Genomic DNA, 26,197 nt, shown 5'->3' on the forward strand with positions numbered 1-26,197 from the left:
CATATTCTCTGATCTCAAGGCTTTCAAATTGGATGTCAACAGCAAAAAAAAAAGCAGGAAAAAACACAAATACATGGAGATTAAACAACATACTTTTAAAGAACGACTGGGTCAAAGAAGAAATTAGAGGAGAGATCAAAAGATACATAGAAACCAATGACAATGAAAATACATCCTACCAAAATTTTTGGGATGCAGCGAAAGCAATTTTAAGAGGGAAATTTATATCATTACAGGCCTATCTCAAGAAACAAGAAAAATCCCAAATAAATAACCTCATGTTACACCTTAATGAACTAGAAAAAGAAGAACAAGTGAAACCCAAGGTCAGCAGAAGAAAGGAAATAACAAAAATCAGATCAGAACTAAATGAAATAGAGAAGAAAAGACAATAGAAAAAATTAATGTGACAAAGAGCTGGTTCTTTGAAAAGATTAACAAAATCGACAAACCCTTGGCTAGACTCACTAAGATAAAAAGAGAGAAGACACTAATTAACAAAATCAGAAATGAAAAAGGGGAAATTATCACGGACACCACAGAAATACAAAGGATCATGCAAGAATACTATGAAGGACTATATACCACCAAATTCAATAACCTAGAAGAAAGGGACAAGTTCTTAGAAACATATAGCCTTCCAAGGCTGAACCATGAAGAACTGGAAAATCTAAACAGACCGGTCACCAGTAAGGAAATTGAATCAGTCATCCAAAACCTTCCAAAAAGCAAAAGTCCGGGACCAGATGGCTTCACTAGTGAATTCTACCAAACCTTCAAAGAGGATCTAATACCAATCCTGCTCAAACTCTTCCAAAAAATTGAAGAAGAGACAGTACTCCCTAACTCATTTTATGGGGCCAACATTACCCTGATACCAAAACCTGGTAAGGACAACACAAAAAAAGAAAACTACAGACCAATATCTCTGATGAATACAGATGCAAAAATCCTAAACAAAATTCTAGCAAATCGAATACAACAATGCCTTAAAAAGATTATTCATCACGACCAAGTCGGGTTCATCCCCAGGGCACAAGGATGGTTCAACATCCGCAAATCCATCAATGTGATACATCACATAAACAAAATAAAGGACAAAAATCATATGATTATATCAATTGATACAGAAAAGCATTTGACAAGATACAACATCCATTTATGATTAAAACACTTAATAAAATAGGTATAGAAGGAAAATACCTTAACATAATAAAGGCCATCTATGACAAGCCCTCAGCTAATCTCATAATTATTGGTGAAAAACTGAAGCCCTTTGCTCTACGTTCAGGAACTCGACAGGGCTGTCCCCTATCACCTCTGCTTTCCGCATAGTGTTGGAAGTCCTTTCCAGAGCAATCAGGCAAGAGAAAGAAATAAAAGACATCCAAATTGGGAATTAAGAAATTATCACTGTTTGCAGATGACATGATGCTATATATAGAAAACCCTAAAGACTCCACCAAAAAGCTATTAGAAACCATCAACGAATACAGTAAAGTTGCTGGCTACAAAATTAACGTACAAAAGTCCATTGCATTCCTATATGCTAACAATGAAATCTCAGAAAAAGAAATACAAAAAAACAATTCCTTTTGCAATTGTAGCAAAAAGAATAAAATACCTAGCAATAAACTTAACCAAGGATGTGAAGGACTTATATGCTGAAAAGTATAAGACATTTGTGATAGAAATTGAAGACACAAAGAAATGGAAAGACATTCCATGCTCATGGATTGGAAGAAACAGCATAGTTAAAATGGCCATATTACCCAAAGCCATATAGAGATTTAATGCAATCCCCATCAAAATCCCAATGGCATTTTTTAAAGAAATAGAACAAAAAAATCATCAGATTTGTTTGGAACCACAAAAGACCCCAAATAGCCAAAGCAAACTTAAGAAAAAAGAACAATGCTGGAGGTATCACACTCCCTGACTTTAGCTTGTACTACAGGGCTACAATAATCAAAACAGCATGGTATTGGCAGAAAAATAGACACATAGACCAACGGAATAGAATTGAGAACCCAGATATAAAACCAAATTAATATGGAGAGATAATTTTTAACAAAGAAACTAAAAACATACAATGGAGGAAAGACAGCCTCTTCAATAAGTGGTGCTGTGAGAATTGGATAGCCACGGGCAAAAGAATGAAACTGGACCGTTATCTGTCACCATGTACCAAAATTAGTTCAAAATGGATCAAAGACTGAAGCATAAGACCTGACACAATAAACTGTATAGAAGAAAACATAGGTACTAAACTTATGGACCTTGGACCATAAGAGCATTTTATGAGTTTGACTCCAAAGGCAATGCAAGTAAAAGCTAAAATAAACGAATGGGACTATATGAAACTTTAAAAGCTTCTGCACAGCAAAAGAAACCATCAACAAAATAAAGAGGCAACCAACTGAATGGGAGAATATTTTGGCAAACAGTGCCTCCGATAAGTGGCTAATATCCAAAATATAGAAAGAACTCATGAAACTCAACAACAAGAAAACAAACAACCCAGTTGACAAATGGGCAGACAACCTGAAGAGACATTTCTCCAAAGAGGACATACAAATGGCAAATAGACATAAAAAAGTGCTCAACATCACTAATCATCAGAGAAATGCAAATAAAAACCACAATGAGATATCACCTCACCCCAGTCAGAATGGCTATCATCAACAAGACAAATAGTAACAAGTGTTGGAGAAGCTGTGGAGAAAAGGAACCCTCATACACTGTTGGTGGGAATGCAGACTGGTGCAGCCGCTATGGAAGGCAGTGTGGAGGTTCCTCAAAAAATTACGAATAGAATTACCATATGACCCAGCAATCCCTCTCCTGGGTATCTGCCAAAAAAATCTGAAAACATTTATCCTTAAAGACACGTGTGCTCCAATGTTCATTGCAGCTTTGTTTACAGTGGCCAAGGCATGGAAACAACCAAAATGTCCTTCGATAGATGAATGGATAAAGAAGTTGTGGTATATATACACAATGGAATACTATTCGGCAGTAAGAAAATATGATATAGGAATATTTGTGATAACATGGATGGATCTTGAGAGTATAATTCTAAGTGAAATAAGTCAGACAGAAAAAGCAGAGAACCATATGATTTCACTGGTATGTGGTACATAAACCAAAAACAAAAAGAACAAGACAAACAAATGAGAAACAAAAACTCATGGACACAGACAACAGTTTAGTGGTTACCAGAGGGTAAGGGGGTGGAAGATGAGGGTAAGGGGGATCAAATATATCGTGATGGAAGGAGAACTGATTCTGGGTGGTGAACACACAATGGGATTTATAGATGATGTAATACAGAATTGTACACCTGAAATTATGTAATTTTACTAACAAATGTCACCCCAATAAATTAAAAAAAAATTATCTCTACAACTTCTCATACCAGAGATAAAATTCACAAGGTGGAATGTACTCTTCAGTGTACAGAAATTATTGTTTTTAGAAGAGAAAAAAATAAGCTTATTTTCACAAATATTCATCTAATTATTTCTATAATTTTGGATACATTTTTTAAAAACTTCATTCATTGCTAAAACGAGTCCTTTAGTTTTATTATCTCAATTGGCAGCTAGTTGCTATAGAATGCTAATTTCATATCAAGTATCATGTCTTCAATGAAAATAGAAAGCGTCCCTCTTATTCAATCTTGCTTGATGCTTTTATACACAAACATTTGAAACTTCTGATCAATGGTCCTGTGTTCCTTGTTCAATTTCTTCATCTGAAACCAAATTTTCTTTTCAATTTAGAAAGATTACAGTTTTACATTGTTAATATCAGAAGTCTAATTTAACTCTTACACAATGTACATATATAGAGACTGAGACAAATGTGAATTGTGTGTTTTAAAACACATTTATAGTAAAAAAAAAAAGTAACTTAATTACTCATTATATTCATTTCCTAGGGCTTCCTTAATATGTATAGCCACAAATTTGTCACTTAAAACAACAGAATTGTATTATCTCATATTTCTGGAAGCCAGAAGTCTGAAATCAAGGTATCAGCATGGCCACGTTAATTCCAAAGGCTCTCGGGAGAATCGTGCCTTGCTTCTTCCAGTTTTAGGTCACTGCCATCAATCCTTGGTGTTCCTTGGCTTATAGATAGATGTACCATTTCCATCTCAGCCTCCATCTTCACGTGACCTTCTCCCCTGTCTTCTCTTCTAAGGACACTTGACATTTGATTTAGGGCCCACTCTGATTCATGATGATCACATCTCAAGAGCCTTAACTTAATTACATCTTCAAAGATTCATTTTCCAAATACAGTGACATTCACAGGTACCAGGTGTACATATCTTTGCTGGGGGGAAGGGAGGCTACTATTCAACCAACTATGCTTATGCAATATCCCCACCCCTGGGATTTATGATTTATATAGTTATTTTACTTATTTTGTTCTGTGGTTGACTGTAAATATAGTTTATTCTGTAATTTTTCTAGATAGTGAATAATTGAGTGTAATTTAAAAGGATATTTATTGAGTCCAAAAACGCATTTTGAAATCATTGGAATTATTTTTACATGAAATGCTCAACGTAACATATATTATAAAAATAACATTTGAAAATACAAGGAAAAAGTTAACTAAAATGGCAAACAAAAGTTTGGAAGATTTTTAGGGCTGCATGGGGGGTATAGAAACTAAATTGCTAACATCTGCTAAGACCTGTTTTTTTTAAATTCTTAAAGAAATAACTTTTGTTTCAAACATTGAATGAAAAAAATTTTGGAAATTGGTTTGTTTAGTGATTACATTCTTGAAATAGGTACTAAATAAGCACAGAAATAATTTCAGTATGAAAAATTTACCAACACTCTTAAACATAAGCAGCATTTTCCTTAGATAATTTTAGAGAACACAGTCTATAAACGCATATAAGACAATTCAAAACCCTAAAACATAAAAAGTATACAAGCATCAAGCACTTTCCTATTAAAATTATCATTAAAAGATTAGCATTACCCAAACTGTAATTATTCTTGCCAATTTGCTGTGTTGAGTTGCTTACAGGACCTTCCACTCTTGTACTTATGCACTCTAAAATGGGATGGAAAGAGAAATATATATTAATATTTCTGACTACTAGTTAAAACCACATTTTTTCACATATTTGAGGCCATTTTTGGATTGTAGTTGTCAATAAAAGCACAAGTTATGACAAGCAAGTAAAAGTCTCAAAACATTTACCCCAGTATGGACTTTTGACCTAATCTTCCTGCCTATTTTTCATAAGCCTACTTTAGGCCCAGAATTCCCCTCACCACCTTCCTGCCTTTATATTCAAATCAGAGTATTTCTTTTCCCAGGTTTATATGTATTTAGTCTTGCATTAATGGACAAAAAGGTTTTACTACCTGTTACAGACTTTTTGGGCAACAGTAAGTAGGTAGAAAAAGTTTTGAAGTGCTGTTTTGATTAGATACCGATATGGAACAAAAAAAACGACTTTCCTAAGCATTGTTGAAATTACATCATATAGACAACTATCTATTCACTTCAAATTTTATAAGGCAAGCTCTAAGTGGGAATTGCTAATAAACGTATTTTGAGCAGCAAATACTGGCCAAGTACTTGCTAGGTATAGAGACATCATAATAAACAATGCATCTTCTCTCCAAGAGCTTAAGGTCCAGGTGAGGAAACAGCTATATAAACAACTGTAATGTAAAGTTTTCAGTGTGATGGTAGAAGCATGCATAATGCCAAGAAGTTAAAAGGCAATGTTTCATTCTAAAGGAGTATGGGTAAGAGGTTAGGGAAGACTCCTTACAAGAGAAGATATTTGAGCTGGATCTTAATAGATGAGGAGTTTTCCAGGAAGATGGAAGGAAAAAGAAAATTGCACACAGAATGGCATTTAGAAAAAGTCATAAAGTCACATGGGATTTTCAAAGAACTACAAATAGTTCAGTATTACCATAAAGCGAAAAAGAAAAAAAAAAGATGTGTGATTAGAGTTGAGGCTGCATATTGGCAGGCTGTAACTGTGGAAGGCAGAGACTCCTAGAAAATATTCACAATTAAGTGATACCCATTAGTGCATCTATAGGGAGTGCTTCTGACCAGCAAAGAGAAACATTTTAGAGAAAATTTAATGTACAGTGTTTTTCTGGAGAAATTTTGAATCCAGTGCTCCTCTTAGTTGCTATTTTCTTTAATAAAACATCCTTTAAAAATAATAATTTTTAAGCACTTACACTAGCAACAAAGTTTGGGAAATTTTCACATGCTATTTATTTCAGTCTCTTCATACTGACAGGTATTATTATCATCATTTTACAGATAAGGAAATGTAGTGATAAAACAATTTGGGCAAGTCCACCCAGCTTGTAAGCTGCTCCAGTTGTCCAATTATTTTTGTACAAATAGTAGTGAGTAGAAATGAAGGGTTGGATCTCAAGAAATACACTAGGAAAAATACACTATCCAAATTAACCAAAATTGAGAGTTGGTGAAGCAAGTCCCAGCTATGTTCTTATGGGAACACTGAGAGACTAAGAAAGAGCACATCAAATGGCAAGTCCATAGGATCAGGATTTTAATGGCATGTGAATGGCATTCAAGCATTATGAATTCTGGATTAAAATGGGAATAGTTAAGTTATGGAAGAAAATTTGAGACAGCTGTCAAAATTCATGGGCCAAACCCATCACTCTCACTAGATTGTGAGCTCCATGAGAGCAGGGATTTTTATCTCTGTTGTTCATTCTGTACCCGCAATGCTTATAAGAGTGGCTTGCATAGCTCCCTGGCATGTGGCTGGCTCAAACTGGGTTAAAAAATAAAGATCAACACAACCTTGTAGCAAACTGGACTAAAGGTATGGGCAATTACTTAAAAAAAAAAAAGAAATACAAATGTCTCTTAGTCATATAGAAAGATGCTCAACACCATTTATGGTAAAAGAAATGCAAATCTCAACTATATAGAGATACCATTTTTCACCTACAAGATTGTCAAAATCCAAAATTTGACAACATTCTCTATTTGCAAAGCGGTGGAGAGATAGGCATGCTGATAGACTGCTCATGAAAATGTAAAATGTTACAACTTTGATATAGCTAAATTATATATATATATATATATATATATATATATAGCTAAATTTATATATATATAATATATAGCTAAATTACATATTCAGTTTCCTTTTGACTCAGCAATACCACTTCTCACAATCTATCCCAAGCACACTCAGGCAATGGTATGAAAAGAATATATACACAAGGCTATTCATTACAACATTGTACTAATAGCAAGACTTTTAGAAATAACCCAAATAGCCACCCATAGGGGATTAGTTGTCTAAACTATGGTACGTCCACAAAATGAAGTACAATAAAACTCCTAAAAGGAATGAGGGATAGCTCCATAAACTATTATAGAGTGATCTCCATGATATAGTGTTAAGTGAAGGAAGTGTATATAAATAAAGTGTATATAGTATGCTACCGTTCATCTAAGACATGATGGGAAGAAAAGAAGTGTGTGTGTGTGCACGTGTGTGTGTGTTGTCTTTTCTTGCTTATAATTTCAAAACTGAAAGGCTAAAATGGGGACAGAAATATAAATAAAGTGTCTCTGACTATACCTGATTTTATATATTTGACTTTGGAACCATGTAACCATTTTGCATAATTATAAAACATAATCAAATTATTTGTAAATACTAAAACTATAAAGCAAAATGACAAATGAAACTAACTGCATGTAGAACTGGTTGCATAACCACATAGAGGAGCTATTTCAAGTGACTTTTAAAACAGTAATTTCACCATTATGGATCTAGTGAAATATAACTTAGTGACAAAAATAATTGCAAAAAAAAATTTTGAGACTATTTTCAATAATCACATTGTTGGCAGTAGTGTTTGGTATTTTATTCTCAAACTTTTGTGTATGTCGACTCTGGGTGGTGAACACACAATGGGATTTATAGATGATGTAATACAGAATTGTACACCTGAAATCTATGTAATTTCACTAACAATTGTCACCCCAATAAATTTTCTTAAAAAAGAGTTTTTATGTTGGCATCATCCAATTTTTCAGTATGGGAGAAAAGATATAGATGTAAAAATGAATAAATTTAAGTAAAAACCCTGATTCCTGAATTTGAATCAAAAGTATCCGTTTCAACTCATAATGTATTTTGTCTTTTAAAATATATATTCCTTAGCTGCTGCTAAGTTTTGGCGTAGTTCATTACATTGCAATAGATAATTACTAACATAGTTAACAACTGCATTAACCTAATTGATACTTTTAGAACTAACTACCCAACATACGCAGAATACACATACTTTCCAAGTACAAATGGTATATTCACCAACTTTAACCACATTCTGGGCCATAAAGCAATTCTTAAAAAACTTTTAAAAACTGAAATTGTACCATGTCCTCCTATTAAAACAGAATTAAATTGGAAACCAATAACAATAAGATATTTAAGAAAATCCCAAGTATTTGGAAATTAAACATATTTCTAAGGAACCTTTTGGTTAAAGAAGAAACCTAAAAGGAAATTAGAGAATATTTTGAACCTAATGATAGTAAAAATACAACATAATAAATTTGTGGCATGCAGCTAAAGCAATACTTATAGGATAATCAATAACTTTAAATGCTATTTGAAACAGAAATGTCTAAAATTCACCTAAAGAAGGTAAAAACAAAAGAAAAAGGAGGAAATAATAAGGGTAAGATCAGAAATTAACAAAATAGAAAACAAACAAGACAGACATTAACAAAATCAAAAACCGGTATTTTGAAAAGATCTTCACATTTATAAACCAATAGTTAGACTTAGCAGTAAAACAAACAAAAAAAAAAAAACAGAGAAGACAATTTCTAGTATCAGGAATGAAATGCAGGACATTAATATGGATACTACATTTGTAAAAAATAATGAAAGAATATTAACTACTTTATGCTAATGAAATTCAATAACTTAGATGAAATGGACAAATTCATTGAAAGACAAAACTTTCAAAGCTCATTTGAGATTAAACAGATAATCTGAAGAGCCTTATATCTATTTTAAAAAGTGAATTTGTTGATAAAAATCTTCCCACCAAATTGGCTTCACTGACAAATTTAGCAAAGATTTAAGGAAGAAATAATACCGGTTCTACAAACAAACCCTTTCAGAAAACAGAAAAGGAGGAAACACTTCCCTCCTCATTTTATGAGAGTAAAATTAACCATATACCACAAACAGATAAACAAATTACAAATAAGAAAAACAATAGATCAGTAACCCTTATAAGCATAAGACAAAAAATTTTCACAAAACATCAGCAAATCAAATCCAGCACTACATAAAAGGAATACTACACTACGATCATATAAAGTTTCTCCCAGGAATACAGGTTGATTGAACACTCAGAAATCAATGAAATTCACAATATTAAGAGAATAAAGGAGAAAGGGCATGTGATCAATTCAGCAGATGTAGAAAAGGCACTTGACAAAATTTAACACTCATTCATGAAATTTTAAACTCTAAAAATAGAAGGAAGCTTCCGCAAACTGTTAAAGGTCATCTATAAAAATCTTACAGCTAATAGCATTCTTTATAATAAAAACATATTTCCCCAATGAAATCAGGAACAAAGCAAGAATATCTGCTCTTAGTACTTCTTTTCAATATTGTACTAGATGTCCTAGCCATTGCAATAAAGCAAGGAGAAAAAAGGCATATAGATCAGAAACAAAGACATAAAACTCTCTCTATCTGCAGATGACATGATTGTTAGGAATCTATACAACTCCAGAACTAATTGAATATAGTAAGGTCATAGTATAAAATGCTAATAATATTTTAAAGCAATTATAGTATTAATATACTAGCAACAATTGGAAAACAAAATTTTAAAAATCAATTCCATTTATAATACTGCAAAGAAAAAAAAACCTTAGGAGTAAATTTAACAAAAGATGTGCAAGGCCTATACACTGAAAACTATAGAACATTGCTGAGATATATTAAAGAATACCTATATAGATGGAGATAAATACCTTGTTCTTAGACAGAACAACTCAACATTATTAAGAGGTCAGTTCTCAAATTGGTCTATAAATTCAATACAGTCTTAATCAAAATCTGATAGTGTTTTCTGTAAAACTGAGAAGTTGATTCTGGAATTTATATGGGATAAACCTAGAATAGCCAAAACAATGTTTAAAAAACACAATAATTTTGGAAAATTTATACTACTTAATTTCAGCTTTCTTCCAAAGCTACAAGAATCAAAGTAGTCTGATTATTGGCTAAGGGATAGACACATACTTAAATGGAATAGAATAGAGAACCGAGAAATAGACTCATACCTATATGGTCTATAGATTTTCAACAAAGGTGTTAAGGCAATTTAAAGGGAAAGTAATGTCTTTTCAACAGATCATGGAGTGACTGGATAGCCATATGGCAAAAAAAAAAAAAAAAGAACCTGAACCCTTACTTAGCACTATACACAAAAATTACCTTAAATTGGATAATTGACTTCAATGTAAAATCTAAAAATGTACTACTTCTAGAAGAAATCATAGGAGACAATCTCTGTGACTTTGGCATATACAAAAAGATTTTTTTAGACTGCAAAAAGAAAAACCATGAAATAAAATTTGATGAAATGGACATTATCAAAATATCTTTAAGAAGATGCTCTTTGAAAAATATCATTAAGAAAATGAAAAGGCAAGCCACAAAATAGGAGAATGAATTTACAATACAGTATCTAACAAAAACAGGACTATGTAGAACATGTGAAGAATTTTCACAATTAAATAATTATCTCAATCATTTAATGAAATGATTTGAATAGACACGTCACACAAAGAAAAGATATTCAAATGCCCAATAAATACACAAAAAATGTTCAAAATTAGTAATCATGAAGGAGATAAATATTTAAATCACAGTGAGAAAATGATTACACACCTATAAACAAGCATGGGTAAAATGAAAGAGAGTGATAGTATGTATTGGCAAGAGTGTGAAGCAATTGAAACTCTTATACATTACCCATGGGAAAGTAAAACATAACTACACTGGAAAATTCTGGTAGTTTTTTCAGAAGTCAACCATATGCCCACCATACAACCCGGCCATTCCAATCCAAGGTATTTACTCAAGAGAAATGAAAACATACGTCCACACAAAGACTCATGCGTGAACATGCATAGCAATTTCATTCACAATAGCCAAAAGCTGGAAACAATCCAAATGCATGAATGAGTAAATTATACATACAGTTAAATTTACTCAGCAATAAAAAGGAACACACAACAATCTCAAATCATTCCATGGAGTGAAACAAGGCAGACACAAAAGAGTACATACAACATACGACAGAAAAAAGTACTGCTAACATAAAATGTTAACTAATCTATGGTGACAAAAGATCAATGGTTGCCTGAAGATAAGAATGAAAACAAGGATGAACTGCAAATATATATGGAGGAATATTCTGAGAATAATGGAAATGTTTTCACCTAGTTTGTGACGATTCAGTTTTATTCAGATGTCAAAACTCATCAAATTGCATCATTTAAATGGATGCAATTAATTGTATATAAATTATCCTTTAATTTAATTAAAAATAACATCAGAAAAGAAATATCAGATTTTAATACCCATAACATTAAAGCATGCATCCACAAAAAGCAAAATACAAATGAAAAACTCTTGACACTGAAAAAATAACCCCAAAAAACAAACACTTTTCCATTCAAGTCAAAATCATCAGTAGAAGTAAGAATGTCTTGTGATTTTACTACTAATGAAACTTCTTACTCACTTTGAGCACCAGAAGTTTCCTTTCCCAAATCATCATTGTCATATGCCTGAGCAAGCACATACCACCCACGCAATAGACATTGTTTAGGCATGACTGTGCAAACCCATGCTCCCAAGGCTTCCTCCAGTGAGGGCAAAAAGGCGCTCAGAAACAGCACATGGTTTTCTTGTGATTTTAAACAGTTTTTGTCTATCCCGTGCTCTGCTGTGCTCAACTGATTATAAAAGTTAGAGATAGGTATTTCTGATATTTCACCCTTCCCAATAAAAACCCCTGATTCAGTAACTGCTTTTAACTGAAATAGAACATGGATTATATCATACTTTAAAAAGTTAATATAGTTGCTTGTATTTATTTATTATTTCTAGTGTATGGACATGGGAAACAAAAAAATTAAAGATTTCCTGCCCCTTCATTCATTTGCAGGTTTAGGGGAAAACACAAACAAATGAATAAGGAGTCTGATGAAATGATTTTTAAACTATAAGAATTCTTAAATCAGGGCAAAACTGTAACATAAAATATTTGGTTATGCTCTAATAAGATGATCATATAGCTGTAAAAGAGAATAATGTGGAATACTTTTATTTTCACATTTCTTTTACTATTTCTCTCCAGGACTTGAAGCCTCTAAGTTAGTACTGAACTAAATGAAAGTCATTCTTATTGCTTACTATGCTCTTCACATCCTTATTTGTCATCTTTATTATTTGACATTTAACAAACTTACTACTTTAAAAAAAAAACAACACTGAGATACATTTCAATACATTGACATCTGTGAAAATATCCTGATATTTTACATAAGGAAAACCAAATGATAGAAGTATTTCATTCTTCATTTGGTTTCAAGCTTTCAAACTTCAAAACTCTGTAAGTTATTACAACAGATATAAAGCTGTACCATTATGGATTAATCAATGGCTAGAAAATACGAAGGATATAAGTTTTACTTCTTACTCTGCTCCTTCTTTCCTGAATCATTTCTGGTACTTAAATGAATTTATATGTTCTAGTTCTCCCCTCTACAAAACACAGACTAGCATTCTTATTTAACAAGTAAGGAATAACTCATGAAAAGTATTCAAAGAACATTACAAACTAAGGTCTTAAAACCAGGAAAAATGAAGCAGTACACCTCTCCTAAAGGCTCAACGTTTTATTTAAAATGAATGCAATTTTGAAACTGAGATCTTAATCACACAAAGATCCAGAAATTCAAATTACATTGCCAGAACATTTATCTAGCTACACTAAGCACATAACTTTTTTGTTCACAGTGTGGTAAAATCAATATAGTACAGAAGCCTTTACTATAGCTTTCTGGCTCCAGAAAGCAACTTAGTGAATTTTTGCACTCTCTTTTCTAAAACTGCATATTATAGGTTAGATGTATATATAGGTATAGATATATATATATAGGTATAGATGTGTATATAGATGTATATATGTATATATAGGTTAGATGTAAAAGTATTATTTCCCAATAGTTTTTAGAGTTATGAATGGATTCAAGCAAGAAGTTGTGGAAATAAATTGTCTCCTTTTTCAGAAGTCCTGACAATAAGATGAATTGTCATCCAGAAAGGCTAATTATAGGTATTTCTGCCTCTAATGCATTGGTTTTCACATTGTGACCTGGGAACTAGTGAAACTCTATGAAAGTCAGCCAGTATATCCATGAACTTTGTAACTTTTGGGGAACAGAGCATCATTTATAATTTTATTTCTGGTATATGAGTAAAAAGTAGTAGTATCACTTGTGGTAATAATTGAAAGCATCACCAATTTTCCCCAAATTCTGTTATGCTCAAAATAGCAAACAAGAATGGTTGGAATAAGAGATACATGATCTTTTTCTCTACTAAATTACCTGAAGACTAATGCTTTATTTTAATGATAAATGTTGGAAGTAAGGGAAATGTTCTCTTTTCTGCCTTCCAAGATGATGATCAGTTTCTCACAAGTAGTTGTCATTCATATGGCACTTGAGTGATCATCTATCTCATCTATTGGAGCTTTTGGACTGGTGGAGGGAAGTTAGAAGCTATGTTAGTATTCATCTATTCAATTGCAATAGCCAGATTGCAAGTCTGCCCATTTACCATGGATCTTTTAATCTATTGGGGACAATAGATATTAAGCAAATAATGAAATACAATAGTTATGTAAAATTGCAATATCAAGGAATGAAAAGTATGGAAAATGTACCCTGAGTGACTTACCCTAGTGCTGAAGTGGTAGGGAGCCTCCAAAATGGTTCCCAGTGTTTTTTTCCTTCCTGGTATTCATGTCTTTATAACATTCTGTCCTCTTGGGTGTGAGCTGGACTTACCAACTCACTTCTAACAAACAGAATACAGCAGAAGTAATGGATGTTACTGGCAAGATTAAGTTATAAAAAGACTGTGGCTTCTGTTCTAGTGTGCTCTTTCTTTCTCACTCATGGGTCACTGTGAGAAAATAAATATTTCTTTGGGGGTAATTTATTAGGTAGCAATAGGTAATTAATACAAGATCCAGTGGACGAGAAGCCATACATAAGAAAGCGAGAAAGAAAACAACATTCCAAATAAAAGTACTATTATTTGGATTCCTATCTCACTTCTCAAAAATAAAATAAAATGAATCAAAGATTTAGAGAGAGAAAGAGAGAGAGAGAGAAGAAATATTGGAAGAAAACAGGCAATTTTTTAATCTTAAACGTGAGATAGGGTGACTAACATCTTGGTTTGTCTGTGACTGAGGGGTTTTTTTTTTTGGAACACAGGACATTCAGTGTCCTGGAAACCAGTAAAATCCTAGGCAAACTGGGACAGTGGTCACCTTAACTGAAGAACTTTTGTAACCCTGACACAAGACATAGAAACCATAAAGGAAAATATTGAGAAATTTGACTATAAAAAGAATTTAAAACTTCTATATGGAAAAAAAAGCCTTAAATAATGTTGACAAGCAAAAATTTGTGGAATATTCACAAGTTATGATAAACAAAAGGCTACTTCTATCCAAAAAATATACAGAAACCATAGAAGCCAATAAAAAAAGAGATGGACAACCCAATTGAAAAAAATGGGCAAAACATATGAAAGGCTGACTGAAGATTAGACTAAGTAATGTGTTGAAGGGTGACCTAGCTAATAACTATCAATATAATTATACTCTTCAGATACAACATAAAGAGGGAAATAAAATACCCAGATGGCTTATAACAAGGAAAAAGGAGAGATGTTTTAGAAAAGTAACAAGTTCCAAAACACAAGAATTCCGTAATGAACTCAGTGGATAGATGAAATTGAGAAAGCAAAAGGAATTATGAAAAATAATAAATCTGATCTTAGTTTTTCAAAGCAATATAATCACAAAGTCTGTGTCAGTTGGTTAGGACACGATACTAATAAAAACCATATTTCTGGGCCTAATTTTCTTCCTCCCTCCCTCCCCCCCCCGCCCTTTCTTTCCTTCCTTCCTTCCCTTCCTTCCTTCCTTCCTTCTTTCCTTCCTTCCTTCCTTCCTTCCTTCCTTCCTTCCTTCCTTCCATCCATCCTTCCTTCCATCCTTCTTTCCTTCCTTCCTTCCTTCCTTCCTTCCTTCCTTCCTTCCTTCCTTCCTTCCATCCTCTTTCCTTCCTTCCTTCCTTCCTTCCTTCCTTCCTTCCTTCCTTCCTTCCTTCCTTCCTTCCTTCCTTCCTTCCTTCCTTTCTTGGATAATCACAAAGCCTGTATGAGTTTGTTAGGACACAGAGCTAATAAAAGCCATATTGTTGGGCTAGTGTTTTTTGTTTGGTGTGATTTGGTTTGGTTTCGTTTTTGGTTTGGGGGGAAGGTTGAGGCAATTATTATCACATAGTCCAAAACTGGTTAAAGAAAACAAATTTGTTTCCTAGCCCATGGCACATTTTGTACAAATGTGTATCAGTGGTGACAAAGGACAATGTATGTGTTTAATGGACAGATAGTGAATATGTAGGCATATCAATTTTGCAAAGATATATGTACTAGGATATTAATTCCAACATAGTTTTTAATTCTAAAAAAAAACTGGAAACAACCCAAAAGTCAATATGTAGGGGTTAATTAAACAAGTTATGAAATAATTCCTATGGAAGATCTTTGAAAACTGCAAAATGATAATTAAGGTACCATTTTTTGAATGTTTGTAAAATGCAGACACAGTTCTAAGTGCTTTATGTACATCACTTAACTTAATCCTCATAGCAACCCTAGACACTAGGTCAGGGGTTTGGGGTAAAATATCCTAATTTTAAAATGTTGGCAATTAATTCAAATTTTTAAGAATATTACATGAGCCAACTAAAAGTGCCTGCAAGCCAGAGCTAGCCCGTGGGCTACCAAATTGCAGTCTCTAATGTATCAGGAAATTAGAGAAGAGGTCAAAAACAGTCTTAAAAACATTTAAAATTAGGAATCTATTGGAAGAAGAGGAGTTAGTAAAAATGATTTTAAAAAAATGTAGAAAGTAAATGCAGTTCCTTAAACCAGGGAAAGAGGAGATTTTAAGACAGGAATAATCAAGATCAAATCATGTGGGGGAAGTCTTAAAGTAAGGAGTAAGAGGCTTTATGATTCGCTAACAAGAAGGTAGCCAGAGACCTTTAGGAGTTGTACTAGTGTGTTAGTACAGCAGGAGGAACAGAACCAGATTGCAAGGAGCCAAGCAGAAGCAATTGTCAACAAATGTAGACTTATTCTTTCAAGAATTTTGACCTAGAAAGTATGAGAGAATGAGACGATGGCTTTACCCTTTCATGTCAAACCTGAAAGACAGAGATGGGACAATATTTGGAACTATGAGGGCTGAGAGGGTATTTGAGAATAGAGGGAAATACAGCCTATTTGTAGATAGGAAGAGGGTGAGCTAGAAGGTTACAAGAATGAAGGAGGCTATCTGGTAAAGCAGGACCCTAGAGGCAGTGGGAGAAGATGAAACAAAAGCAAAGAGGAGGTTTGCTTTTGAAAAGACTGATCCTCAGTCTCTGAAAGAGGAGCAGAAAAAGCAAGAGTGGTTATAGACACAAGAGACATGCTGAAGAAGTTCAGTTTGACAGACATTTTCTGAGTATTCTTACTCAGCATCAGGCAGCTACGCAGAGCTTTGGGAATATAGGATAAATGAGGCAAGGTCTCTGCCCTCAGAAACCTCATCATCTAGGGTAGTTGAAGAAGTCCACGTTGGATGATGGATAAATCAGAAGGTGAGCAGCCAGGCCTTGAGTATGAGGGACAATAGGGACAGTCTGGGTGATGAAGAAAAACCAAGGACAGTGTTCTTAACCCTGGCTTCCATTAGAATCACCTGCAAATATTTGTGAAAGTTCAGCTGCCCAGACTCTATACCCTGAAAAGTCTGATTAAGTAGGCTTGAACTGGAACCACAGTATAATAATTTAGGCTCTACGGGCAACTCTGTTTGGCCATCTGCTTAAAATTACTGGTTTAAAACAACCCCTGGGGAGGGAGCCAGTGAAAGATAGATAGAATGATTTTTTTGGAGAATAAAAATAACTGGATTTTATTATTTTGAATCTACCACTTGAAAATTCGTTAGTACCACAAAATGGATCACATAATGAGATATTCTTATACTATGTAGTAGATAAACCTTTGGGGAAGTACAGCATTTCATGGTAAGTTGACACAATGGCATGGACATAGAAAAGAAATCACTCAACAATTTAAAGCTACACATGCACACACCCAATTTGGAAAAATACCTTTACAGAATCACTGAATGTTCTCAAATAATATTCTTTGAACACACTCAGGTTTCCCCTATGTTGATAGGGAAAACATACTAGATATTGCTTTCTCCTTCTCGCTATGATCCATTTTTCTTTCTTTACTGCTCAACTTCTAGAATGAGTGATCTGTGCCCACAGCCTCTATTTCCTCCCCACCCACTCTCTCCTTGATACCAGCAATCTTGTGGCTCCCACACCCCTCCATTCAAACCATACTTTTGAAGGTCACCAGCATCTTTATAGTCAAACTTTTGGTCCTCAGTGTTTGTTGTCCTGGATTTCTTGTCATATTTTGATGCAATTCACCACTTTCCTCTCCTAAAACGCCCTTTTTCACCTCTACCAAGACCCTCCCCTTTTCCCTATTTGTCTCCTTCTCTATCTTCTCTGTAAGCCTGCTTGTCTCCTCAGGCACCTTAATGTAGTATTCACTGAAGTCTCACCTGCTCCTCTTTCTCCTTATGTCTTCTCTCACCAATCCCCACCCCTAACCCCTCCCCCAGAACTTCAACTGGGCCTCTACACACTTATTTCTCCTTGTTTCACCACTTTAATCACAGCTTAACTCCCCCTGTCCTTCATAGAGGCTGTTCGACCTGTGTGGAATTTTCATCTCCACAACTCTTCTTGCCTAGCTGTTTTTTGCTCATCTTCATCTTAAACATCACTTCCCCCTGGGAGTCTTCCCTAGCCCTCAGAGCAGATTAGATCCACCAGTTACACATTTCTATGTCACCCTCTATTTCTCCTTACACACCTACATATCATTTAATAATTTGTACTGATTTATTTAATATGTATCTTTCAACCCAGATTCTAATCTCCATGAGAGCAGAATCTGTGTCTGTCTTGTTCAAGTATCCCCAGCATGAAGCACAGTGTCTGTCACATGACAGATACTCCTTTACTTATTGACTGACAGAACAACTGACCCATATTTAGCTTTGACTTGTTTTTTCCTAAACAAGAATCTCAACCCTTTTGTTGCTATTTCTTTTCCGTTCCAATGCCTGCTGTCATTTCAAGAGCATCATATCTAAAACTCATAAATTTTCCCACACATACTTGCCACATCTCTTTTCCCTCCTATTTTTGGTGCTATGGAAGAGTTTCAAGCTCAGCTCATCCACTAAAAAGTTGAGAGATATCTTTAGTAATTTTTGGAACACTCATGGGCTTTATTTGCTCATGTACAAAATTTAAAAATTAATTTAAATGTTTTTAAACTCCTTCCTCTCTGAAAGCTCTGCATTTCTCAATAGTTTGATACATTTACTTTACTTCACAAATGAGGAAATTACTATCTAAAGAGAGTAAGCAATTTCTTAAAGATGACACAGCTAGTGTTTAGAATTATATCCCATGGCATATCTTTAAAGCCAACAAAGACCTATATAAGAATCAAGAAATTGGGGGAAACAGGAATGAGATTTTATTAAGAAAGTGAAAAACACCAAAACATTCAATGCATGGATGAAATTCAGAAAGAAAATAAAAGGTTAATAATATAATACATTCAATCTCAATGCCCAAGACAATATAACCAACCAAATCATAATTATTGGTAAAAGCAAATTATATTAAATATATATGGGTTTGAAGAAAGTTCCACTTCCTTTATGGCAAAGTAAGCTTCCACGTAGAACAACTATAAATTTTGGACAAAACATAAAAGCAACTACTTGAAGCCACTAGAGAGTGGAAAAAAGAAAGAAGATTCTTAAAGAGTTTCAGTTCTTAGAAGAAGGGTTGGGAGTGTGGGTTCCCCTTTCTTCCCATTTTTAACACTTTTAGTTTCAGAGAAGGTTGCAGTTGGCACCACACTGGACAGTTAAAACACTAATACAAAACCCACAGTTTTCTGAAGAACAAGAGGACAAATTTTGCGGCAACCTTGGTCTCTGGAAATTGAGAGAAGCAGAGAGAAAAAGTTCCAAGTTCTGTTTGTAAACTCTACCAACATCTCTCTGGCTGACCCTAAGCCATGTATAGTAGGGCACTCTTGAAGCCAACTAACTAAAGGTAAAAGCACTGAAATTTAAGACACTGTCCAAAAGACAGAGTTTGCAGTTTGAGTCCAACCAAGTTAAACACTTTATGGAAAAAGAAATCAATAGAGCAATATAACAAAATCCAGAGTCTCTATAATACAATATACACTATCCATATAAAATTTCTCAATATACAAAGAACTTGGAAAATGTGACCCATTCTTATGAGAAAAAACACTAAAGGGAGATCAACCTCGAGGTGACACAGATGTAATTATCAAAGATCTTAAAGCAGATATTGAACTACGCTCAGTGATGTAAAGGAAAATATGCTCACAAAGACAGAAAAAAAGTCAACAAAGAAAAATAACCTTAAAAAATAAATGGAAATTTTAAAATTGAAAATACAGTATCTGAAATAAAATATTCACTGGATGGGCCTAAGATGAATGGAGATGACACAGGAAATTGTTAGCAAACTTGAAATGTATCGATAGAAACTATCCAATCTGATTAAAAGAGAGAAAAAGGATTAAATAAAAAAACAGAATAACTATGAGAACTGTGATGAAGTATAAAAAGTTCTTTGAACATACTCATATGTGTAATTTGAGTTCTATAAGAAAAAGAGAGACAAAGTTGGCAGAAAATTTATTGGAAGAAATAGTGATTGAAAAATCCCAAAATTTGCTAAAACGTGTAAGTTTACAGATTCAAGAATCTCAGTAATCCCCAAGCAGGATAAATATAAAAATAACCATACATAGACACATTATATGTACTAAAAAACAACAATAAAGAGAAAACCTTAAAAGCAGCCAAAGAAAAATGACAATTATATTCAGGAAAACAACAATTTGAGTGTCTGCTGACTTCTCATCAGGAATGGTGAAACATTTTTAAAGTCTGGATAAAAATGTCAACCCAGAATTCTATATCTAGAAAAAAACATGCTTCAAGAATGAGGTATATTTAGGTGTGCTGATTGGCTCATTTGGTTAGAGCTCAGTGCTTATAACACCAAGGTTGCCAGTTCGATTCCCACATGGACCAGTGAGCTGAACCCTCCACAACTAAATTGAAAACAAAGACTTGACTTGGAGCTGATGGGTCCTAGGAAAACACACTCTTCCCCAATATTCCCCAATTTAAAAAAAAAAAAAAAAAAAAAAAAAGGAGGTATATTTAGATAAAAGGAAATGAAGAGAACTCCTCACTAGCAGGCCTATGCTACCCATGATGATAAAAGAAATTATTTAGGCTGCAGGGAGATAATACCAGACAAACGCAGAAATTCAGGAAGGAATGAAGAGCAGTGGAAATGGCAGCTATGGTGGGCATAGCATATGCATTCAGAATCCCCTTCAAGGAATAACTAACTTTTTGTTCTTCCTACTAAGAGCACTATTGGCAGACAGCCTTCAGTTCTCAGCATCTTCAGAGATCACCTCAATTACTTTGTCCACAGTCAGGTCCTTCTCAGAGTATAAAGGCCCAGCCATGTTGATGCAATACAGGGCCCGTCTAAGGCCATTCTAACCCCACAGTTCCCCATGGAGGTCAAATGAGGGTGTAAGAGTGTTGAGAGTGCAGATGAACTTCTCCCTCTGCAACCTTGCCCTTTCTTCCAAGTGTTTCTTCCAAGTGTCCTCCCTAATAAACATTCTTTACTCAAAACTCTTTCTCAGATTCTGGATTCCTGGAGAGCCTGCAACAGCATCAACAACTCAAAGGAACAGGTATTTTTAACAAAAAATGGTTTGCTTCTAAAACCTTCCAGTCCTGTTTCTGGTACTTTTCTATGCTGCTTTCTTTAAACACAAATAAGATTTTGTTCTTAAGATGGTTTCTAGGTTGTTTTGGACAGATAAGATACATAACATAACATAACATGTCAATGCATGAGCTATGTTGTTTCTTCCCAGAAATAATTAGCTAATTGTGACTCTTACATGAGTTTGTTACACAGTCCAGAGCTATTATTTCATAACCACAGTCCGGCTCCCTAATCTCAGTAAGGGGTTATCAAATGTGTGTCAGCGATAACAAGGAGGAAGAGGGAAAGTATATCATTGATTACTGAATGATAGTCACTGTGTAGATTGCTTTTTCAGACACAACAGAAAACTAAATGATAACTGAGTTATCTTATTAACGAACAGTATTAACTGAAATACTTGTGACCAAATTGGGAGGCAATTTAGCTACTATGGAACTCTCTCATCTCCTTATTTCTATTCTCAACCTATTAGCATCCCTATATCTAACTTCTCATATAACTCCGTATTTCAGAAGAGTTTCCCTCTTCTTATTTAAGGTTAAGAACTCCATTTGTACCCCAGATTATCTCCCTTTCAAGCTCTTCTCAGATCTTTCTCTCTGTTATTGAGAGGAAAGATCATTATTGCTCCTAGGACCCAAATACAAAAATCTCCAGTGCCCTGTTGTACTATTTTTATCTCTTTGAGTACTCTCTTTGTTGGCTCCTCCCCTCCATGAATGATTCGCAATCCACAGATTGTGCTGTATGTCCAGGTACCTATAGGAATTTTCCTGCTAATTGTCCTCCCTCCCTGTACTGAATTTGACATCTTCCTCTGCAACAAAACTTCCCTTCTCAGCCACCAATGTTTCACAGCAGAATCACAGGACTTTCTAAAATGGGAACTCAAGGATAGGAACTCTTGACTCCTGCTTCAAAATAAATATTTTACCAACTGCCACTCCCACTGAAGGGGAAACATCTGCCGTGACATTCTCCAAAAATATTGCTTTATTATATTATTTTCTCATTCACAAAACAACAGATAGTTCCTCAAGGCTTATTGCAGTGTCCAAGTTCCTCTATTTAACTATGAAGGACCCTCGAAATTCAGCCTTATTTCCTCTAATTATATCACACACAATTCCTGTTCCATCAAGCTAGAATTCTTTCTCTCCCCAAACCACCATGCCTTTGTTCGTGATGCACGTCCAGTTTGTATCTCTGCCCTTCCTCATGGATCCAAACCTATCATTCAAGGCCCAGCTCAAGATCCACCTCCTTCATAAAGCCTTCAACAATTCCAACCCACTGTAATTTTTTCCATTTTGGGATTTTTCCTAGATTCATAGACAGTTTCAAGACTGACTGATTTAAAATGTTCTCTTAAGTTGTCATCTTAACTGGATTTCCCTAATTTAGATTGCTAATAACTTTTAGGCACTTTTCACATACGCACATGTACCTCTTCCACACATACTCCACGTTCTTAATAAAGATTTTTGATTATTTATAAATTGCTTAAGCGCGGATGTACAGAGAAAACACACCTAAAAATTATTATAATATGTAAATTCACAACTATCACAAACTACGTAGAAAAGGAAGGTAGAGCAGAAATTAATGAGGACTTCTTTGCTTCAATTGCTTTTAACCTCTTTTTCTATATTTTAAAAAACCGGCTGTAGCTACCAAACAGCTCTGTCTTGATTTTTATCTCCTCTTCTTATTACTGCCTGCCCCCTAGTGGAAGGTACTGATAAATGATCAAATTAGCCAAAGAAAGAAAAAAAGTGGAGGATTTCTTTTCAGTAACTCACAAACTCAATAACAGGGACTGTTATGAAAGGTAGAATATTGATTGGAATAGAAAAATATAATTTGAACACACACAAAAAACTAGAAGATAATTGGCTAAAATAAGGAGGAAGAAGTGGTGTGGAGTGAAGGGAATGCAGAGAAAAGAGAGCAGGGTTGGGAATTTGCTGTGCAGTGGACGACTTAGGATGTTTTAATTTTTCCCCTCAGGTATTTTCTGAATAAACTTTGTCTACCAACTATCACATTGCTTGAATTTATAAGCAAATGAGTAAAGAAAAAAGTAAGTAGAATTTTTTAAATGCTATGTTTTCCATTGAGGTCATTAGCTACCTTGCTCTTTTGTGAATTTATCTTGTATATTAAAGTGAGTTATTTCTGTTTGGCAGTATTAATAACAATGCAGTACTAGTAGTAAAGATGTAAATTCATGCCTCAAGTGATTTGTTTCTCATTATTCTAAATGACTTCATGGTGAATTTATCATGCCAAATCACTGCATGTAACGTGATCTGCTTTTATATATCTTGATTCTAAATATTTAGATAACTTTATATGCAAGCACAGACTTCAGAGATTTGGTATATGTAGTATCCCCTAGTTGTGTTTAGAAATAGTTTTAACATTTAAAACTTTACACTATTAAAATTCAAAATTATCAATTATGTTTTAATCTTTTTTGGAGTGAAATATTTATTTAATGTATAGTTGGCACACAATATTATATTAGTTTCAGGTGTATAAAATAGTGATTCAACATTTACATATCTTACAATATGTTTACCACACGAAGTGTAGTAACTGTCTGTCATCGTGCAAAGTTTACACACTAATACTGACTTTACTATGTTTTAACCTTGATTTCTTTTCTTTTACTGAAAAGTCATAGTACAACTTGACGTACATGACTCCTTGCCTAGCTGGCTTCCTTGACAAGTTGGGTCCTGCATGGGTTTCTGTAAGAACTTTCAACAAGACCTCAACTATTGAAAGATTCAGATCATATGAGTTTTTAAATGAGCAGTCCACTAAGTTTATAACCAAGCATTGGCTTAACTTTTTTTTTAGTGGAGTTATAAATAATAGTGCTCTTCAGTGAAAAGTGTAATGGCTAAATATAGAGGAAAATTGCCTATTCAAATGTTTAATGATACTGCCAGATGGGATGGGGTATGACTCTGCCATATACTAGTGATGCTGGACAAATCATTTCACCTCTCTAAGCCTCAGTTTCTACCTTAATAAAGAAATGTCTTCCGTGTCTACTTCACTGACTTGCTGTGCAGATCAAAGGAAAAAAAGTATGTGAAAATTCTGCATAGAAAATACAGTCATTTCGTATGGTAATTTTGTGTGTGCTCACCAGTAGGATTATCGTGTGGAAAACAGATTATCTTTCTGGGAAGGTAGGCAATATTTTCAAGTCATTCATATAAGGAAAAAGAAACCCTTTTATTCTTTCAATTACAAAATTATAAAATTTAAAACCAACTTCACTATTTCCTTGCCATTGCTCCCATCTACTAAAAGTGAAACCTGAAAACTCCCTCCCACATCGACTCCTACCAACCTTCTGTAGTGAAACCAGGACACCCCCACAATAGTCTAAATTATCTACAGCACCTACAGCAACCTAGATGTTGAAGAGTGTGTCCTCTAGCACAGAAAGTGTCTTTTATAGCCTACACATTTTAAAAATAAATACAGATAGACATCACACCACTAAACCATGAGTATGTTATATTTTAACAAGCACCTGGTCACAAAAAGTGGTCGAAAGCTATAAACTCCCCTAATTTATACTGTTCACAATATTGACCTAAATGAATTGGGATCATTATTTAAATTTTTTCCATAAGTGGAGAAGAAGAGAAAGAGAACGCAGATGATTTGGATTGTAATCAGAAATTATGTAATTTATTCTGCCTCATTCAAAAAAGGGGGAGGAGGGAATAAGGAAGTGGGCAGTGCAGCAAATCATAGAGATGTGTATACTGTAGTAGGATACAAAGCAAAATAAGTAAGATAAAGAGGAAAATAAGGATAATAAAGTGAAACAAATCTGGGAGTAACCCCTTTCCCCATATCTATGATTGCATTTATGTCATATTACTCAATAAAAAAGAAAAAGAAAGCTCAGGAAAAGCTGAGATTAAGTTTCTCACCAGTCATTCTCCTGTCACTCTCCCAAAGAGAATTCGAACTTACCAGCCACTAAGAAAACAGTCAAAATCAGTAGTAACTGTAGATCAGAAGTTTTCCAAGTGCAGAGCATTTCTGTTCTATTGTTTTTTGCCCTTCACTCAGTACTTCTCCTCCACACAGGTATAAAAGGAGCTGTGGACATGGTGAGGCTCTCTTGTCTGGTTGATTTCTCCGTGCTGAATCCTCTTAGCCCATCATCAGTGGACACTCCTTTCCTCCTAGCGCCTTCCTTCAACTCTCTGTGTTTTAGCCTGATTAGTAACTTGGAGCAGAAGAAACTCTTCTCTGGAGCTTGACACAGCAATAGATTTCCTGTATGAAGCTCTGAAGCAAAGACGGAGGAAGCAGAGTGATTATCTTTCAGCTCATTGGTCCTTCTCTCAGTTCTGCTGTAGACAGATAAACTTTACAGTAAGGCATTGAACGTGCCCATGATAAAAGGATTTGTCTAAACTTGGACGAAATACAAACCAGGATATTTATCTATTTTTGGTCTATCCCTTTAAACTTCACAGTCATGATCATTTTTAGAAGTTTTCTCCAGGTTGAAGAAACAGGTGAACAGCCTCAGTAATAGTTTGTAATAAGATATTTTCCCTTGAAAATTCTTGCATGAAATTACTGTCTATAATATTTACAACTCTAGAAACATCAATAAGTGTATTACTTTCCTATTGCTACTGTAACAAATTACCACAAACTGATTAGCTAAAGACAGCACAGATGTATCTTGGAATTCTAGAGGTCAGAAGTGCACCATGGGGCTAAAATCAAAGCGTCGGCAGGGCTGTGTTCTTTCTGGATACATGGAGAG

General features: G+C 34.3%; 1 protein-coding gene across 1 annotated transcript in view; it reads right to left on the reverse strand.

The window, feature by feature from the left end:
- CD200R1 (CD200 receptor 1) overlaps positions 1 to 25,714 on the reverse strand; it is a 41,950-nt gene extending 16,236 nt beyond the window's left edge. Inside the window, exons 1-2 of the mRNA XM_081072438.1 lie at positions 25,387 to 25,714; positions 5,008 to 5,082 (exon numbers count right to left, since the gene is read on the reverse strand). Of these exons, the coding sequence (XP_080928564.1) occupies positions 5,008 to 5,082; positions 25,387 to 25,453 (142 nt within the window). The 5' untranslated portion in view covers positions 25,454 to 25,714. The remainder of the gene's footprint in view (positions 1 to 5,007; positions 5,083 to 25,386) is intronic.
- Positions 25,715 to 26,197: the final 483 nt, after the last annotated feature.

Source organism: Rhinolophus hipposideros, assembly GCF_964194185.1.
Source record: "Rhinolophus hipposideros genome assembly, chromosome: 2".
Lineage (NCBI taxonomy): Eukaryota > Metazoa > Chordata > Mammalia > Chiroptera > Rhinolophidae > Rhinolophus > Rhinolophus hipposideros.